This window comes from Carcharodon carcharias, chromosome 2 (assembly GCF_017639515.1).
Source record: "Carcharodon carcharias isolate sCarCar2 chromosome 2, sCarCar2.pri, whole genome shotgun sequence".
Classification (NCBI taxonomy): Eukaryota; Metazoa; Chordata; class Chondrichthyes; order Lamniformes; family Lamnidae; genus Carcharodon; species Carcharodon carcharias.
In genome coordinates, this window is record NC_054468.1 from 6,534,640 (window position 1) to 6,554,180 (window position 19,541).

At 44.3% G+C, this 19,541-nt stretch overlaps 1 protein-coding gene across 6 annotated transcripts in view; it reads right to left on the bottom strand.

Annotated features, from left to right (window-relative positions):
* Window positions 1-19,541, bottom strand: part of ccdc50a (coiled-coil domain containing 50a) — a 154,722-nt gene that overhangs the window by 44,228 nt on the left and 90,953 nt on the right. The window contains exons 12-13 of one of the 6 annotated variants that reach the window (XR_005945956.1): window positions 17,701-17,900; window positions 10,057-10,781 (exon numbers count right to left, since the gene is read on the bottom strand). The exons of 3 other annotated variants lie outside the window; for them this stretch is intronic. Coding sequence is in view for 2 of the 3 variants with exons in the window: in XM_041212141.1 (XP_041068075.1) it covers window positions 17,881-17,900 (20 nt within the window). In the remaining variant the exon portion in view is untranslated. Of the gene's footprint in view, window positions 1-10,056; window positions 10,782-14,861; window positions 17,901-19,541 lie in introns of those variants that run through there. 2 more of the 6 variants (XM_041212151.1, XM_041212141.1) reach the window with 2 other exon arrangements.

The following is a 19,541-nucleotide window of genomic DNA, read 5'->3' on the forward strand; positions in this document are numbered from 1 at the left end:
GTGCGAGGGAGTGAGTGCATCTGTGCGAGGGGGTGAGTGCGTCTGCACGAGGGGGTGAGTGCGTCTGCGCGAGGGGGTGAGTGCATCTGCACGAGGGGGTGAGTGCGTCTGTGCGTCTGCGCGAGGGGGTTAGTGCATCTGCACGAGCGAGTGAGTGCATCTGTGCGAGGGAGTGAGTGCATCTGTGCGAGGGGGTGAGTGCGTCTGCACGAGGGGGTGAGTGCGTCTGTGCGAGGGGGTGAGTGCATCTGCACGAGGGGGTGAGAGCATCTGTGCGAAGGGGGTCAGTGCGTCTGTGTGAGGAGGTGAGTGCGTCTGTGTGTCTGCGCGAGGTGAGTGCGTCTGTGCGAAGGGGGTGAGTGCGTCTGTGTGAGGAGGTGAGTGCGTCTGTGCGAAGGGGGTGAGTGCGTCTGTGTGAGGAGGTGAGTGCGTCTGTGTGAGGAGGTGAGTGCGTCTGTGCGAAGGGGGTGAGTGCGTCTGTGTGAGGAGGTGAGTGCGTCTGTGCGAAGGGGGTGAGTGCGTCTGTGTGAGGAGGTGAGTGCGTCTGTGCGAAGGGGGTGAGTGCGTCTGTGTGAGGAGGTGAGTGCGTCTGTGCGAAGGGGGTGAGTGCGTCTGTGTGAGGAGGTGAGTGCGTCTGTGTGAGGAGGTGAGTCCGTCTGTGTGAGGAGGTGAGTGCGTCTGTGCGAAGGGGGTGAGTGCGTCTGTGTGAGGAGGTGAGTGCGTCTGTGTGAGGAGGTGAGTGCGTCTGTGTGAGGAGGTGAGTGCGTCTGTGCGAAGGGGGTGAGTGTGTCTGTGTGAGGAGGTGAGTGTGTGTGCACGAGGGGGTGAGTGCGTCTGTGCGAAGGGGGTGAGTGCGTCTGTGTGAGGAGGTGAGTGTGGCTGTGTGTCTGCGCGAGGGGGTGAGTGCATCTGTGCGAAGGGGGTGAGTGCGTCTGTGCGAGGGAGTGAGTGCGTCTGTGTGAGGGGGTGAGTGCTTCTGCGCGAAGGATTGAGTGCGTCTGTGTGAGGGAGTCAGTGCATCTGTGTAAGTGAGTCAGTAAGACCGTGCAAGGAGGCGAGTGCGTCTGTGCGAGGGGGTGAGTGCGTCTGTGCGAGGGAGTGAGTGCGTCTGTGCGAGGGCGTGAGTGTGTCTGTGTGAGGGAGTGAGTGCATCTGTGCGAGGGGGTGAGTGCGTCTCTGTGGCGATATTACTGTCTGAGTGAGAAGGTGTTCCTATGCGTGTCTTACCTCATAGCCGATGCAGACATGACTGCAGTATCCAGCCGGCCTTATTAATGGACCCTAAATGAGTTCAGCTCATCTCTGCTTCATCCCATTGCCTCCGGGTATCATTACAACCAGACACTCCAATGGGGAGGGTGGTCATGTTTGGACAAGGAGCAGGAAAACCTCCGAGCCAATGCTCAGTTCCAGCAAATCCCAAAGCACCAACCTTTACCTTAATTCACTGCCGCTGGCATCATGAGTTAGGACAAAAGTTCAAAGAGACTTACCATGGATTCCAGGTGCCTGGGAAGTGACTGTCTAGTTGTTAAAGGTGTAGAAATCATTACCTCCAGGAAGTGAAAAGTCTGTCTGAATCACTGGTTTTGCCTCAGCTGGAGTATTGGGTCCAGTTCTGGACCACACTTCAGGAAGGATGTGAAGGCATTAGAGAAAATACAGAAAAGATTCATGAGAATACTTCCAAGGATGGGGAGCTTCAGTTACGTGGATAGATTGGAGAGTTTGGGAATGTTCTCATTGGAGAGAAGAAGGCTGAGAGGAGATTTGATGGAGATGTTCAAAATCATGAGGGGTCTGGACAGAGCAGATTGGGAGAAGCTGGTCACCATGTTAGAGGGATTGAGAATCAGAGGGTTCAGATTGAAGGTAATTGACAGAAGAAGCAATGGTGATATGAGGGAAAACATTTTCACACACTGAGTGGTTCGGATCTAGAGTGCATGCCCTGAGAGTGTGGTGGAGGCCGATTCATTCGAGGTATTCAAGAGGGTCAAACAGGTATTTGAAAAGGAAGAATGTGCAGGGTTATGGGGAGAATGGCACTAGATGAATTACTCAGAGAGCCGATGAGGACACAATGGGCTAAATAACCTCCTCTGTGCTGTATCCAGTCGGTGATTCAGTGAAAATGTTACTTTGGTGTAACTGTGGGCAGAAAAAGGGGTCGTGAGAGAAGGGAACTGGTATCAGGGAATTCCTTTTCACTAGGAGTGATCAACGTGTAATAAAGTCACAGGAGAAGTGGAAGAAAAAATCCTGGGATCAAATAACAAGTAAAATGGAGGAATTAAGATCTTCCCCGATGGATGTATCAATTATACTGAATACTGACTGACCCCCAGCCCATCTCCCCTACATGTCTCCCTGTCTCCCACTCTTCACACAGGAGTTCCCCCCCTTTTCAATGGTGAGGCCTTTTGCCAGAGGCCCCCAGTGACGCAGGTTTTTGTCATAGTTCTACAATTACAGAATCACAGAATCTTTACAGCACAGAAGGAGGCCATTTGGCCCATTGAGTCTGCACTGTCTCTCTGAAAGAGCATTCCACCTAGTCCCACTCCCCTGCCTTATCCTCGTAACCTTGCACATTCTCTCTTTTCAGGGAGCAATCCAATTCCCTTTTGAATATCTCGATCGAACCTGCCTCTACCACCCTTTCAGGAAGTTTGTTCCAGACTCCAACCATCCTCTGGGTGAAAAATCTTTCCTCACATCATATTTACTCCTTTTGCCAATTATTTTGAATCTGTGCCCTATAGTTCTTGATGTTCTCTTGAGTGGGAACAGTTTCTCACTATTTACCTCATCCATACCCCTCAGGGTCTTGAATACCTCGATCAAGTCTCCTCTCAGTCTTTTTTTCTCCAAGTAAAACAGTCCCAACCTCCAATCTATCCTCATAGTTACAGTTCTTCACCCTAGGAATCATTCTTGTGAATCTCCTCTGTGCCCTCTCCAATGCCTTCACATCCTTCCTCAAGAATGGTGCCCAGAACTGGACACAGTACTCCAGATGAGCAATGTACTGTTCCAGTACAGCTACAACACTGGCACCTACCCGGCTATGTGAAAAATTGCCCAGGTATGTCCTGCACACAAAAAGCAGGATAAATCCAACCCAGTCAATTACTGCCCCATCAGTCCACTCTCCATCATCAGTAATGGAAAGGGTCAACAGCGCTATCAAACGGCACTTGCTTAGCAATAATCTGCTCACTGATGCTCAGTTTGCCTGTTAGGGAGGGAGTTCCAGGATTTTGACCCAGTGACAGTGAAGGAACGGCGATATATTTCCAAGTCAGGATGGTGAGTGACTTGGAGGGGAACTTCCAGTGGGTGGTGCTGCTGCCCTTGTCCTTCTAGGTGGCAGTGGTCATGGGTTTGGAAGGTGCTAAGGAGCCTTCGTGAATTCCTGCAGTGCATCTTGTAGATGGTACACACTGTTGCTACTGTGCATCAGTTGTGGAGGGAGTGAATGTTTGTGGATGTGGTGACAATCAAGTGGACTGCTTTGTTCTGCATGGTATTGAGCTTCTTGCGTGTTGTGGGAGCTGCACTCATCCAAGCAAGTGGAGAGTATTCCATCACATTCCTGACTTGTGCCTTGTAGACAGTAGACAGGCTTTGGGGAGTCAGGAGGTGGGTTACTTGCTGCAGGATTCTTAGCCTCTGACCTGTTGTAGCTAGTCCAGTTCAGTTTCTGGTCAATGGTAACCCCCAGGATGTTGTTAGTGGGAGATTCAGTGATGGTCAGGCCATTGAATGTCAAGGGGCGATGGTTAGATTCTCTCTTGTTGGAGATGATCATTGCCTGACACTTGTGTGGCATGAATGTTACTTGTCATTTGTCAGCCCAAACCTTTCACTGAGATTACTGCTGAAAATCTAACTAGCAGCAGGTTGCCCAAAAAAGAGACCAAAGCTTTTACTGTTCCAGAATCAGAGCTGCCTGTATTGATCAGAGCCTTCACCTCGCTATCTCTGATACCCGGAGAAGCAGCATTGCAAGCGAATGGTAACAAATCTTTCAAACCTTCTCAGGGATCTCTAGGAGGCCATGGAGACCCCGGCCCCAACAGAGTCTTTCCCAAGGCCTCGAAACCCCACCCCCACCCCCACCCCGCCTATTTTACATTGTGTCCTGCATTTTGGGCTTTGGTCTCTAGATTCTCAATTTTTATTTTTATAAAAGCCTAAATAATGTTGAATGAATGTTCTAGGGTATCCCAATGATAATGGCAGCTTATAACTGTGCTATACTGACCCAAAACATTGACTGTCAATCAATGAAGAGTTAGCTAATCTCAGCTGCAGTAACACTTGGTGTATTACCGTAGACTTTAATATCCATAGTTTGAAAATTCGGCTCTTTTCTGGCTCCTGATCAGAATTCAGTGATTATATTTGTCAAATTGTAGACACTGATTAGGACCAGGGCTTTACCATGTTAGACAATCCCTCTGTCCTGTCAGCTGTAGCACGGTGGGCTGCACACTCACCTCAGGCACAAGGTTCTGGGTTCAAGTGCTGCTCCAGGGCTTGAGCACAAAACTCAAGGCGTACAGCTTTGAGGAGTGCTGCACTGGTGGAGGTGCTGTCTTTAGGATGAGACATTAAACAGGGATCTGTTAAAGACTCCACAGCTCTTTAAGGACTCCTACAGCTCCAGATCTTAATCAATAAAAAAACATTTTATTGGCAATTAAATGGCTTGTTTGGTTTTTTTTATAACTTTTATTAACATTGTTAATTGAATGATACTCTCTCAAAAGTACAATCTTTTTGTAAAAACCTTTTAAAATATGTTGAAACGTAACTATTTTGTTTTTCATTATTATTGGCATTTGAGTAACAAGCATTGTGGCCGTTAAGATAATGTGGTTTGATCTGATTTTTAAAAGAGCTGCTCATGTTATTAGGGTTGCCTGCCTGTGTTGATGTAAAAGATCCCATGGCATTATTTCCAAGAGGAGCAGGGGTGTTATCCCAAACAAAAGCAAAAACAAAAATTGCTGGAAAAACTCAGCAGGTCTGACAGCATCTGCGGAGAGAAAGACAGAGTTAACGTTTCGAGTCCGTATGACTCTTCTTCAGACTGGTTATCCCTCAATCAACATCACAAAACAACAGATTATCTGGTTATGTTGTTGCTTATGGGATCTTGCTGTGTTCAAAGTGGCTGCCATATTCTCTACATTACAACATGACTACACCTCAAAAAGTGCTTCACTGGCTGTAAATGGCTTTGAGATATGAAATCTCTCTCTCTCTCTATATACATGTCTTTTTTAAGGGGGGTAATAAGAGGGAGAGTCTGCCCCGGTAGAACCCTAATCTCACTACCTTCAGGGGAGGCGGAGAAAGGACAATGAACATTCAGGAGTGTTTTGGTTTTTCACAAGGTTGAAGCTTCAGGTTTGACACCAACTCTCACAGCTGCCTTCACATCCAGAAAATACACATTCATCTTCCCGTTACATATTGTTAAGGTATAGCTGCATAGCCATCTGTATACTCAGTGACTATTTCGCAAATGGAGTTCAGTTGCAGATGAGCCATGAATAATTGAATGATGAAGCAGGCTCGAGGGACTGAAATGACCTCCCCCTTTTCCTAATGATCCTGGGAGCAGCATGCAAGCCTCAAACATATTGATTTTTCATGAGTAGTACCTTGTACTCTTGCCTAGACCCTTCCATCTTACTGCATAAATTAATTGAGGTTTTCCCAAATGGAATTGTGTCCAGGGTTACGGTGTAATTCTACTGGTTCATGCCAACTAGTATTGAATTTCCCCCAGGGACTGAGTATCGAACCCATCCTCATCAGCCATTTCCACTGCACTGGTCACATCATTCAATGTATATTAACTATTTCTACTCTCTCCTGACTGGCCTTTCACCTTGTACCCTTTGTAAACTTTAGCTCATCCAAAGCTTGGGTGCGCCTAACTCGCATCAAATACTGTCCATTTGTGCCCTCTGGTGCACATAATGCTCAGTTCGCAATGCCTTGATTTTATCATTCTTATCCTGATTTTCAAATCCCTCCATGGTCTTGATCCACCCGAACTCTGTAACCTCGTTCAGCCTGACAACCCTCTGAGATCTCTGCATTCCTCTGATTCTGGCCTCTTTCTTTCAGCCTTTAGCTGCCTGGGCTTTAAGCTCTGGGATTCCCCCCTCTAAACCTCTCTGGCCTCTCCATTCTCCTAACTGCTTCCTCTTTGACTAAATGTTTGGCTGCCTCTTCTACACATTGCAAATGGCTTGGTGTAAAATTTCAACTAGTGTTCCTGTGAAACACCTTGGAAAATACTATGTTAAAGATGCTTTAGCTGTTGCTGTACATTATTACAATAACCAGCTCAGAAGGGTATACAAACCGCAAATGTCCCTGGCATTTAGTGCTGCTTAAGATGGTGCAAGGCAGTGATTCCATATCCTTTGCAGTTTAGATGGGCAATGTCATCCAAACTGAAAAATCATTATGGAGAAACCTCAATGGATTAACCATGCAGCAATAACTCACTCTCATCACCATGGAAAAATCAATAAAGAACAAAGAACAAAGAAAAGTACAGCACAGGAACAGGCCCTTCGGCTCTCCAAGCCTGCGCTGATACTATTGCCCGTCAACTAAAACATTTTGCATTTCCGGGGTCCATATCCCTCTATTCCCATCCTATTCATATATTTAAAGTGTCCTTTTTATAATTTTTCCCCTTTCACCAGTTACCCCAATGACGTTCTCCCTTAAAGAGCACAAGTAAAACTCACCCCCACCCCCCCTCTCGAGTAACCACTGGTCATTGTTTCTCCAGTAGAGAATAATGATCCAATCCCATCCTCTCTCTCAAAGGTACTGTGTTTATCAGTTCTCCTCCGATTCCTCACCCAATTATCATCCTAGGCAAGTGAGCACTGCCTGTTGTTACCCCATGTCCAATTTCCAGTGGAGAATCTTTAGACGGTAATCGGGCGTGTAGCAGAGCTAAGTTAGAGAACCCGGAGGAGCAGTAAGTTGACCAGAAATCACACCAGCCGTGTCCGTATCTAATGAACCATGGCTGAGGGGGATGTAGTTGTCTTCGAATTACACAGGAATTATTTTGTTTCTAACCACACGATCCTTACATTTATTCATGGAATCTAACAAGTTAAAATAAAAGCACATTTCAGTAACATCATACACCACTGGATCAGTTGAATTATTCAAGAAACAAAGTACTCGACTTGAAATTTATGTGACGGAGATTTGACGGAGATATTGCTTATTCATTGAAGGGAAATCGGTCAGATAATTTTGCAGAGGAGGCCGTTATTTCTGGAAGATTCTATGTGGATTGTCCGCCTCACCTGAACCAGTGCCTGAGGTAATATTCAGGGACTTCAGTCACTGTTTTGGGTGGAGTGCACAAACCATTACTCTGCTGAGACTCAGCGTCCACACTGCACCATATTTAAAGACACAGTCCACCGGAACCTTCCACTTGAAGATATGAACGCTTTGGCAGAGCCACGGCTTAGCATTGTTGGAAGCTGGGGCTATTAAGCATGCCTCTTAGAAGCAGAGCCTCCAAGGGAATCTAAATGATTAACAGTGTTATGACTGATGTAGTTGGGGAAGAGGAGTTACTTAAAAATCCCAGAGGGAAAATTATACAACTGTCATAACCTATAATTTTAAGGTGTTATGTTTGAGATGCTACTCTAAATTCAGGAATCAGACCACCAGTTCGAGGTTTCACATTAAACTAAATGAAACATTTTATTAATTTACACAGGTTAAAAATATATATACACATAGCTACAAATTACCATCATAACTTTTAACAAATTCCCAAACTAATCTCCATTAAGGCAACAGCAACTCATAGACTTAACCAAACACCAGGCAAAGCATTTTCACTGTATGAATTCAAAATGAGGTTCTTTTCACTTTGGTTCCTGTGGAGCCAGTTGGAGGCTTACAGCTGCCTTTTGATCTCACATTGTTTCTGCTCTGCACACCCGAAAACTACTGAAGTTATACCTACCACCCCTGATTGAATTCAAATCCTCAATGTCTCACCAGCCTCTTTGAATGTCACCTTTTAACAATGAAACCCCTTTCATTGTATCAATTTTACTAGTAACATAAACATATTGCTTGGTATCTGCTAGAAAGGTGTCAGTTTTCACCCCACTTCTTGAATGCTCTATTCAAAAAAATGCAAACGCAGCTATCTCTCTTACATATCAAATCTAGTACACATCAAAGCACCCAGACTAACTGGCTTTAATCCAATTAAGACACACACACAGGCTAAACCTCTATCTTAAAAGAAAAATATTTTCCAAAATATATATAATGGCCTCCTGACAACAGAATGGGCCGTTGGGCATCAGAAGCGATTGATCATGGATAAGAGATAATGTATTTTGAGAGGGGAAACAAGGATTGGAACATACAGGTGACAGAATGAGGCCGAGGAGTGAGGCTGACCCAGTGATTCAAAAACAATTTCCGGAAAGTACAACTAGATAAAAGGCAAAAAAAAAGCACAAATAAGATTTGGGTTTTATAAATGGGTGTGGTTATGTAGTGATTATATAGTCCCGAGAACATGCATTCAAATCCTCAAATCAATTAAAAAAAAATGGGATCTGTAAAAGTGACCAATGAAGCTGTCAAACGGTCTAGTTAACCATTAACTAATACCCTTTTGAGTGAAGGAAACCTGCCATTCTCAGCCGGTTGGGCTGATATGTGAATCCAGTCCCACACTCATGTGCTTGACTCTGAACTGCTCCCTGAGACAGCATGTGGCCACTTTAGAGAATTGATTGGTTTGAGGTCACCCCCATTTCTCCAAACTTTTTTTTTTAAACTGTTTCTTTAATAAAAGCAAACAACAAATTAAACTTTATTATTCCTGTTGTTCACTCTAGTTCAGAAGACACCAAGTTATACTGGTGTTTCCTCTCCACGATAATCCGATTGTGGATAATACCGTGGGAGAGAGATCGACAGTCAGAGTGACCTCCCTCCCCATGTGCCCCTGGGCTGCAGCCACCCCAGAAGTATGGTTACCTGGGCCAGGCCAGGTCCAGGAGCTGATCCATGACTTCCTTGCCCCCACCACCCCCCCAACTTTCTGCACAAAGATGAGGAGTGTGGGACTGAATTGGAGACAGAAGTTGAGAAGCGCCACAATTAGAAATGGATAATAAATGGAAACCTGATTCACAATGTCTACATCACCAAGAATAAACTTTAAAAATAGGAGCTGGGTAAGGGTTATGAAGCAATAGTAACTTCGCACAAAATACTGGTTAAACCTGCGATTGCTTTGGGCATCCAATTATAAAAGCTAATGAGAGCGGACAGTTTAGATTCACCAGGGATAATTCCCAGGATGGGAAACTCTAGTTAAGGGTAAAGACTTGGCTATTTCCACAGGGGCAGAGGAGGTGATTGGAGAGAGGTTTTTAAAATCATGAAGAGTTCTGATATAGTGAATAAGGGAAAGTCATTTTCTGTTTGGAAGTCAGTTTTGTGGATTTTCTCCTGACTGGTCTGGGGTTTTTTCATCTGTTTTGTCTCCTAGATGATTCCAAAACTGCAGCTGGGGGTGGTGGGGTTTATTCATTCTGCTTCAAGCATTGTTACTGTGGAGCAGGCTTGATAGATCAGATAGTCTGAGTTCTCTCTTGTGTCCTGATCAATATTTATCCCACAACCAATATCAATAAAACAGATAATCTGATCATGAGCACATTGCTGTTTATTTGACCTTACTGTGAGTAAATCAGTTGTTGTGTTTCCATATTACGCCAGCGACTACACTTTGGATATTCTTCACTGACCATGAAACACCCAGAGATGTTCCAGCATTGTAAAGGTTATTATTTCTTTTCCGCTGTTGCATAATCAAGGTCGCCAGCCCATGTTTCTTCATCAAAATAGGAGCTGTCTGGGGGTCAGTGAACCAATTATAAATAAGGTAAAGGTGGAGAACACTTCTATGGAAGCGCTGGAGAATGAAATGCATCCATCACTAGTCCATTTTTAAGCAGCATCTCATCCGTTTATTGTCAGAAGCAATAATTTTAAACATAATTAAAAAGAATTTACAAAAATAATCTGGATGACATTAACAAAGGCAGTTCCTTAACTGTTGGTAACATACAGAAAGACATACTGATACAGTGCGTAATGTTAGACATCACACGTGAAGTGTGCTCGGAACAATCGTGCAAAGTAAAAATTTGGCAAATAAATGCTGCTACCAACTCAATATTTGGTCATATATTTGGAATACATTTACTGAGCTGGGGTGAGCAGAGGAAAGACCAATAACACTGTTTAACACAACGAGGAACACTCAACTGTCCAAATACTGGTCCGGCATTCTACACTGGTTGAGAAAGCCCGTAATTGTAATAAGTAGTCAATTTGACTCTGTATCCTGGGGATTGCCTCACCTCCCTCAACCTCCAACAACTTACTACAATCTTATGCATCTCTAAGACCCAAGTGTGGCATCAACTAATCATTAAATGATTTCTCATCTTCTACTTTCAACCCCAATGGTGGCCTGCACCTTGCTTTCTTGAGGAATGAGCTTAACATTGACCCCAAACTTAACCCTGGTAAAATGTAGTTTGCCTTTGAGATTATGCATCAGAAAATCATTGTCTGCAGCCAGTGTTGATCCAACTCACATTAACGAAGCTTTCAAAGGGTAGTGGGCATTCTGAGGAGACATGGTTGAGCGAGTCAAAGGTATCCTGTATAATAATGAAGTTTGTTGTAAGGCTCGAGTCATTTCACTAACTCATATAAAACCCCAATCTGTACATAACTACAACGTACATCCCTGGGAGATTGGACTGAATTGCTTCTTCACTGATGAACTTTTACAGATTTATTTATATCCCTTCACTTGGTAGATAAATACTGCAGTGGGAACAAAGCATGGCTCATACTTGATTTGAAACGAATAAATTTTAAAACTTTTAAGTGTGAGGAAGCTGCTGTGAAATCCATGTAGAGGGAAATTCCTAATCAGGGGAACAGTTTAGGCTGAAATACTCACGATTACAAAAGTTTTCAATCCTAAGCACAGATCAATAACTTACATTTCTACCAAAAAAAGCAAAATACCGTGGATGGAGATTGGAAATAAAAACAAAAGTGCTGGAAAAGTTCAGCAGGTCTGGCAGCATCTGTGCCGAGAGAAATAGTTATAATTAACTCGAAACGTCAGCTCTGTTTCTTTCCCCACAGACGTTGACTGGCCTGCTGAGTTTTTGCTTTTTATTCACTTACATTCCTACAGCACTCTTCAGTTACACAAAGATGTCTCGATGTCTCTGAGCACTTTATGGGGCAGTGGGTAAAACATAACAGTGCAAAAGTGGGGAGAAAGGTCAGACAGAAAGAGTGAAGGAAGAAACCAACCCGCTTGGTGGAAGAGAAAGCTGGAGGGACTGAGGAGCAGTTTCACAGGATAAGATCACTGAGCCTAAAAGAGTATCTGCCGTTGGTGATGTAGGTGGGGGTGGGGAGAGTATGCCACAAGGGGCAATCCGACACTGGATACGACAGTGTGGTATCTGTGGTACTGGACGGGTACTCCAGAGCCTGCACGAATAATCACAGAATCACAGAGCAGAAGAGGCCCTTCGGCCCATCGAGTCTGCACCGACACGTGAGAAACACCTGACCTGTCTACCTAATCCCATTTACCAGCACTTGGCCCATAGCCTTGAATGTTATGATGTGCCAAGTGCTCATCCAGGTACTTTTTAAAGGATGTGAGGCAACCCGCCTCCACCACCCTCCCAGGCAGCACATTCCAGACCGTCACCACCCTCTGGGTAAAAAAGTTTTTCCTCACATCCCCCCCTAAACCTCCTGCCCCTCACCTTGAACTTGTGTCCCCTCGTGACTGACCCTTCAGCTAAGGGGAACAGCTGCTCCCTATCCACACTGTCCATGCCCCTCATAATCTTGTACACCTCGATCAGGTCACCCCTCAGCCTTCTCTGCTCCAACGAAAACATCCCAAGTCTATCCAACCTCTCTTCATAACTTAAATGTTTCATTCCAGGCAACATCCTGGTGAATCTCCTCTGCACCCCCTCCAGTGCAATCACATCCTTCCTATAATGTGGCGACCAGAACTGCACACAGTACTCCAGCTGTGGTCTCACCAAGGTTCTATACAACTCCAACATGACCTCCCTACTTTTGTAATCTATGCCTCGATTGATGAAGGTAAGTGTCCCATATGCCTTTTTCACCACCCCACTAACATGCCCCTCCATCTTCAGAGATCTATGGACACACACGCCAAGGTCCCTTTGTTCCTCAGAACTTCCTAGTGTCATGCCATTCATTGAGTACTTCCTTGTCAAATTACTCCATCCAAAGTGTATCACCTCACACTTTTCAGGGTTAAATTCCATCTGCCACTTATCTGCCCATTTGACCATCCCAACTATGTCTTCCTGTAGCCCAAGACACTCAACCTCACTGTTAACCACCCGGCCAATCTTTGTGTCATCCGCAAACTTACTAATCCAGAGAACAAGTTCAAATTCCATTCTGGCAGTTTGACAATGTTAAATAAAAGGCTGGTCTCAGTAAAAGTGACCATGAAGCTGTTGGGATTGTGGTAAAAACCCAACTGACTCATTGGTGTTCTTTACTTAAGGAAATCTGCCATCCTGGCCTAGTCTGAGCCGATATGTGACTCCAGTCCCATGCCAATGTGCTTAACTGTTAATTTTCCTCTGAATCAGCCTAGTTGTATTAAACTGTTGGCGGATCAATGAGGAAGACCCGACAACCAACTTTTGCCTGTGCAACTAGGGACAGGACAACAAATGGCAGCCTTTCCAGTAGTGCGCACATTCTGAGGATTAATCAAAAAGGAGCAAAACACTGGAGGAAGTTAGGGAGAACGGTACAAGCGGAGAATCACTGAGGAAGGATAGATGTTGAAGTCAATTAGATGAAGAACGGGCAGAGCTTGGTGAAGGGAGTGATAGGACAGCTGTCAGAGCTATAATGTCGAGTAGCAAAGCGGGAGTGACAGTGGCCACGTTAAAGGTGATCTCCGTCGGAGGAAGCTAAGTTCAAGGTTCAAGCAGGGACGTTCAACACCTAAGCCGAGAGTGTGATCGATTCCCTAAGTTACTTCCCACTAGGTGTAGAGAAAGGATTGGCATGCTGATCGCTGTCAGAAAAATCACTCGCTGAACTCATCAGTCAGGTCGTCACTGCCTTCGATTGGGGCAATGAGGCGAGTTTTAAAAACGTTAATTTCTAAGGCAATTGACGGAGTTTTAGTTTTGGTGAATGCTTGGCAAACATTCAGATCATCCACACTAAACACAAACCGAGGGGGTGGGCGGGGGGGTTAGTGCGAGTACCATCAGATTTAGAGGCATCACTAAATACAGAGTTAAGATCAACTGCCATTGCAAACACTAATATCTGTTAGCGTAAAAAGTTTACTTAAAGTTTCACTTAATTTTATCAAGCATTTGAAGGTTTGCTAACCTGGCGACTTTGAGGCTGCTACCTGAGATGAGGATGTGTATTGCTCTGAGTTATTGCTGACAGTGCTTTGTCCACTTTGCTATAAAGAATCACAGTTTGAATGTTGATCGAGTGACTGGCAATGGAAGCACTTATCTACAGGAGTCTGACTGTAAGGCGTGGAGTGACAGGGAAATTTAAGGTTGGGCAGAAATCTGATATGGCTAGTAGATTTTTGTTACTGAAAATGAACTTACAAGAACATCACTAATGCACACACCTAAAGTGGCGACACCTAAGACAAAACTATTCTTAAAATTAAGATTGACAGGAGGATGAAAATTACCCGTCAAAAAGTGCCAGGAGCTAAACAGAAATCCTGGCTTTGAGGCTGGTGTAAAGGACCAGCACAGGGCAAGTGGACATTGACACACAAATCCAAGCAGAGCAGGTTAAGATTCAGCAGGGCATGAGGCAAGAGAGTGAGAGATTCCACACAGGGCAGAAGGAGCAATGTGAATGTGGCAGTGGTATATGCTCGAGCAGGACAGTGTTAGGGGAACACAGAGGCACAGACACAAATCCCAGGACAGTATGAGGGGGACATAAAGGTACAGATCCCAGGACAGCATCAAGGGGACACACAGGGATGTAGATACAGATCCCAATAATACACGTTTTTGTTCTTCCATGGGATATAGGTGTCACTGGCAAGAACTAGCATTGGATGCCCATCCCTAATTGCTCTTGAACTGAGTGGTTTGCTAGGTCATTTCAGAGTCAACCACATTGCTGTGGTTGATCTGGAGTCACATGTGGGCCAGACCAGGTAAGGACAGCAGATTTCCTTCCCTAAAGGGACATTAGTGAACCAGTTGGGTATTTTATGATAATTTCATAGTCACCATTACTGAGACTAGCTTTATATTGCAGGTTTATTAATTGAATTTTAAATCCTGCCAACAGCTGTGGTGTGATTTGAACCTGTATCCCTAGAGCTGGAACTTCTGATTACTAGTCCAGTGACATCACCACCATGCCTCTACCTTCCCCTAGTACAAAGTACAATGGAAGATAAAAGGTTCAGGGCACAGTAGAGCCACCAGTGCAGGAAAAGGCCATGAGAGAAAATATCTCTTTAAAAGTTAAGTTCAAATCTGCACATGCAGAATTGGTCAGCACAGATCATACAGGCAAACAAATACATTTGTGGGCCTGAATTTTATGCTCCTTCCCCACCGCTTCATTAAGGTCCAGTATCTGCAGGACTTCCCTCCACCCCCCCGCACCCGCTCTCTGTCCACTCCCCCAGGCCTTCCCTACCCTCCTCCGCCCCAAGACTCCCCAAAACTTACCCCTTCCTGCAATCCTGGGACTTGGGCAATGGGGACTGCTTGCAGTACCAATCCTGTCCACTGCAGCTTCAGGCGCTGCAGAGACGAGATTGCTGCCAGCCAATCAGATTGACCGGCACCGCTCGAAAGTGAGGCCTCCTCCCTGGTGAGGGGGCTGAATACCTGCCTGCAGCCGATGAACGCTCGCTGGAGCGTGAAATCAGGCAGTGCCGGCAGTCGGGACAGCAGGAGAGAAGACCCCACCATCCTAAAAATCCTGGCCATGGAGCCGTCATAACACAGAAGGCAATCGATAGTGACAACTTCACCACAGCAGCTTACTCTTACCCATTTGTATTTAGACTTTTCGTACCAGTCACAGGCTGAGCTGCCAAGGATTGGTCCACAAAATAAAGCACAGAAACCTTGGTACATTTCTAAATTCTTGGTGTCGAAATGGCGGAAGGAGACTAAGTGATGGCTCCCTCGTTGGCCTTATATTGCACTGCTTCAGTCACACTGTGGACATTAAGACCACAGAGCAACTTATTTGTTTTGAGGGGTCTAAAGTTAATGGGAAATGAATTCCCTGCACTGATGAACAAAAGCAAGTACGATGGTATAACTCTGCGTTCCTGAAGCACAGCTTTAGGCATGATGCTTCCTCACTCACTCTCAAATGCTGCTCTGGTATAAACTGCCTCTCGTCATGCATCCTCCCCGCAGGGAAACATGTGGATCCTTGGGGTGACTGGGAGCTGTACCGCCACCAACGAGGGAAGGGCTGAACAAAAACCTCTGGCGAATACAAAGTGTTTTAAAAAGGGGGAGTGCACTCCAAAGTGCCTGACATCCAAAGAAGAGCAATAAGTTAATGGCACAGAGTGCCACGAAACAAATCGGTCTTTGCCATGTACTGAGACACTGGTTTATGTCCTTTGAAGATTTTCAGCATTCACCAATTTTATCTCTCACCATTTAAGAGTTTAACTTCTTCCCTTCTACTGGTCGTTATAGCTTAAAATGTTTGCTAACTACTTTGGGTTAAAAATACTGCATTCTGCTTCAGTAGCTCATCAAACTTGTGGTCTTGCACCTTGGCACTGTCTCAGACCACTGCTCACCCCTGCTGCTCAACATACATGAAGCACAAGCAGCATAAACACAGGACATGCAGCAGTGACTTAGATTGGCTTGACACACACACACACACACACACACACATACAGCATGCAGATACAGGCAGGAAAGAGTAGCACCTTCATTTAGAGAGGGACAGTAATGGATCCTGCAAAATCCAATCAAACTACAAAAATGCTGTATTTTGTCACAAAGGAAAGCTGTTAAACTAGTTCCTACACATCTAAGAAAACAGCATTTGATTGATAATTTGTGAGACATTTCAAAGGAAGGTGTGGAAAGAGAGGGGCTTTGGGATTCTTGGTGGGTGACAGTGGGACTAGGGTTAGGTGTGCTTTTCCTCAAAATGTTACAGATTTGTGAACATCCTACATTTGGAATTATAGATACCCAAGTAACAAAGCAGCCAGTGGTGAATTACTCATCAGTATTTCACACACTCTGTATAGAACGTTCCAGGTTGATCCCATGTTCCTACTATAACTAGATCAGCTGCAAACCAGCATCTTTTAGCAATGCCTGAAAATTGCAACTTCTGAAATACAGTCCTTCAAATACCAGCAAATTTAAACAAAAAAAAAGAGAAAGAATTCTTCTAACCAGCCAAGCTGTTGCACGTTTGAGGGACTGGTAGAATCTCAGTTCTAGGAAGAGTACCAAATCCATAATAAAAAATTTGAAGAGCGCATTTTTTTTTTAAACAAATTAAGTCAGGGCTCGCAGGGAGTCAAAACCAAGAAAAGCCTTCAGCTAAAGCAGGATAACGGAGCACAAAGACTTAATTCAGTTCCCACTCAGTCATTATTACTCGGTCCATATTTTTATATTCCCATTATAAAGTCCTGTGATGCTGCTATGCCTCCAATGGTGGGAGGGTGTAATTACAGCATGATAAGTTGACATAGGCAATTTCCATTTTAAATGTGGACATGAGAATTTATAATGGAAAAATACTAATGGGACTGCCCATAGGCAGAGCATTTTAATGTATAGATATAGAATGCAAATGGAGTTCAGGATTATTATAAGCATTTGAGAAGAGGCACAGAAATATATGGTGGTAAATAATTTTGACAGTTGTGCTCAAGATATATCAAAATGGAAAGGACATGTATGCAGCGATCTTCCTAAACACCTGAAGGTCTTGTGCTGTGAAGTTTGCTTGATAGAGCCTGGTCTAGATCAAGATTAGTTGCCCTTGTTTAACTGGGGAATAGATCTCACCCACAACATCACCAAAGGCATCTGTGGGTCCCACCAATAGCAAGTTACGAATTGTACTATAACACTCAGCCAAATTGTGCACATCCAAGAAATTTTGTGGCCACAGTAAATCAGATGGACTTAATTTGAGCAGAGCCAGGAAAATGTGTGTGAGAGAGAGAGAAAGAAAGAGATAGAGGGAGAACACAAACTTCTATCGTGTGATTAAAATTTTGCTGCAACTGCAAGTGATTCAAACTGCTGAGCACAGCTGTTTAGAAGAGAGTGAAAGCCTGAGTTGAACTGTTAAAAACAAATATATATATATAATAATAAAAAGTTAATACAACTTAACATTCTAGTTAATTTTTGTTAAAAACATTTAAAAAGTTCTCTCCCTTGGGTTATTTGTGCAAACACATTAGCAGTAAAGATTTTACACTCCAAAACAAGACCAGGTCTGTATTGATAGGTAGCTCACTACAATGCTGTGTCAGATATGATAACATCCAGTTGTTTTCTATCCCCACTTTGACATATCCGAGGGAACCACTGGGTGAAACTCTTTCGGTAACTTTGGGCTTAATCCAACAAGACAGAAACTGGTGGAACTCTCAAAACTTTAATCCTCTTCACTTATGGATCTGCTCAATTCTCTCAGTCACTGCCTGTAATGAGAAACTGAACACACAAACTCCAATTAATGATGGGAAACAGAAGTGATAAGACTGGTACTGAACCTGGGTCAGAGCTCAGCTGGAATACTGGGTTCATCTCAGGAAGGGTATATTTGCCAGGAAGGGGATACAGTGCAGGTTCACCAGTATGATACCAGGGGTAAAAGAGTGACAGGTTGCCTGGAATAGGCTTGGATTCCCTTGAGTATAGGAGATTAAGGAGTGATCTAATCAAAATGTCTGAGACGAGTGAAGGATCCGACAAGGTTGATATATAAGAAAAACCATTCCCTCTGGTAGAGGAGTCCAGGAAAGGGTGGGCACAATCCTACAATTGCAGCTAGGATATTCAGAAATGAAATTAGCAACCACTTTTCTTCCACTAAGGATACATGGAAACCTGGAACTCACTCACTCAAAAAAAACTGTGAATGCTGGGAACAACTGATGTTTTTAACACTGTGATCAACCGATTTATGTTGGGTAAGACTATCAAGGGATATGGAGCAAGGGTGAATGAACAGAGGTAAGGTACAGATCACCCATAATCCTCCACCTCAGTACAAGCTTGGTTAATATCCTGGTCATATCACAGAGGCAGGAACCAAACCGTTCTGAACTTAGTTTGGACCCACTTCCTGGAGATGCTACAAACTTCCTCCAACAGGATGACCAGAATGAAGCAAGTTTTTTAGTTCCATCAGGCTCAAATTCTGGACCAGGCATCCAGAAATAGATTGCAAAATGATGTGACCTCGCCATTCAGCAACACATTTGGGGGTCATCAAAAATTTTAGAAATATTCTTGAATTACAAAATCTCTCTCTGTTACAACACAAACAGAACTTGGAACTCTAGAAGAACAACAGTTCTCCTGGTCAACTGTTCCCCTCAACCATCACCAACAACAGAACTACAGGTCACACATCTTATTGCTGTTTGCGGTGTCTTGCTGTACACAAAATGATTCTACCTGAGACTGTGATTTTAAAAGGAAGTTGGATGGGTACTTGAGGGAAATAAACTTGCAGGACCACAGGGCAGATTGGGAAAACGGGGCTATTGCTCTAGAGGGGCTGGTATGGATTTGATGGGCCGAATGGCCTCGTTCAGTGCTGTAATGATTCCGTCTGCCATGCTTGCCCTCAGAACAATCACTGCGCTTTGTGAAATCCTTGTATTTGGTATTGACCCAGTTGCCAGGTCACAAGAGCAATGCACAGACAGTTCTCATGAGCTGTGTTCAAATTCCATTCAGAGAAGAAAAAGAAACTGTTCCCTGCAGATGTGTGCAGAATAATTCTGTCCTTATCCTGCTAACATATTTGTAAAGCTGGAGACAGTACTATGGATGACAATTCACTAAATTTATTGTTGCAAAACATTCACTCAAAGACTTCATATAGAATGGTAGATCATGAACCTTAAACCAAAAACAAAGATGTAAAAAAAATTTTGCAGGAATTCTGTAACATGGCGCCGGATGGTGAAGAGGAAAGGTCATTTGTTTATCATCAATAACAGGCAACAAGTTTGATTGGCCACATTCTAAGGCATGAGGAGAGTGCGAGAGGAGGACCCTGGGGCAGGCAGTCAGCAGCACCTAGAGGATCTAGTCTATCTAGAGGATCGAGCATCTAATCTA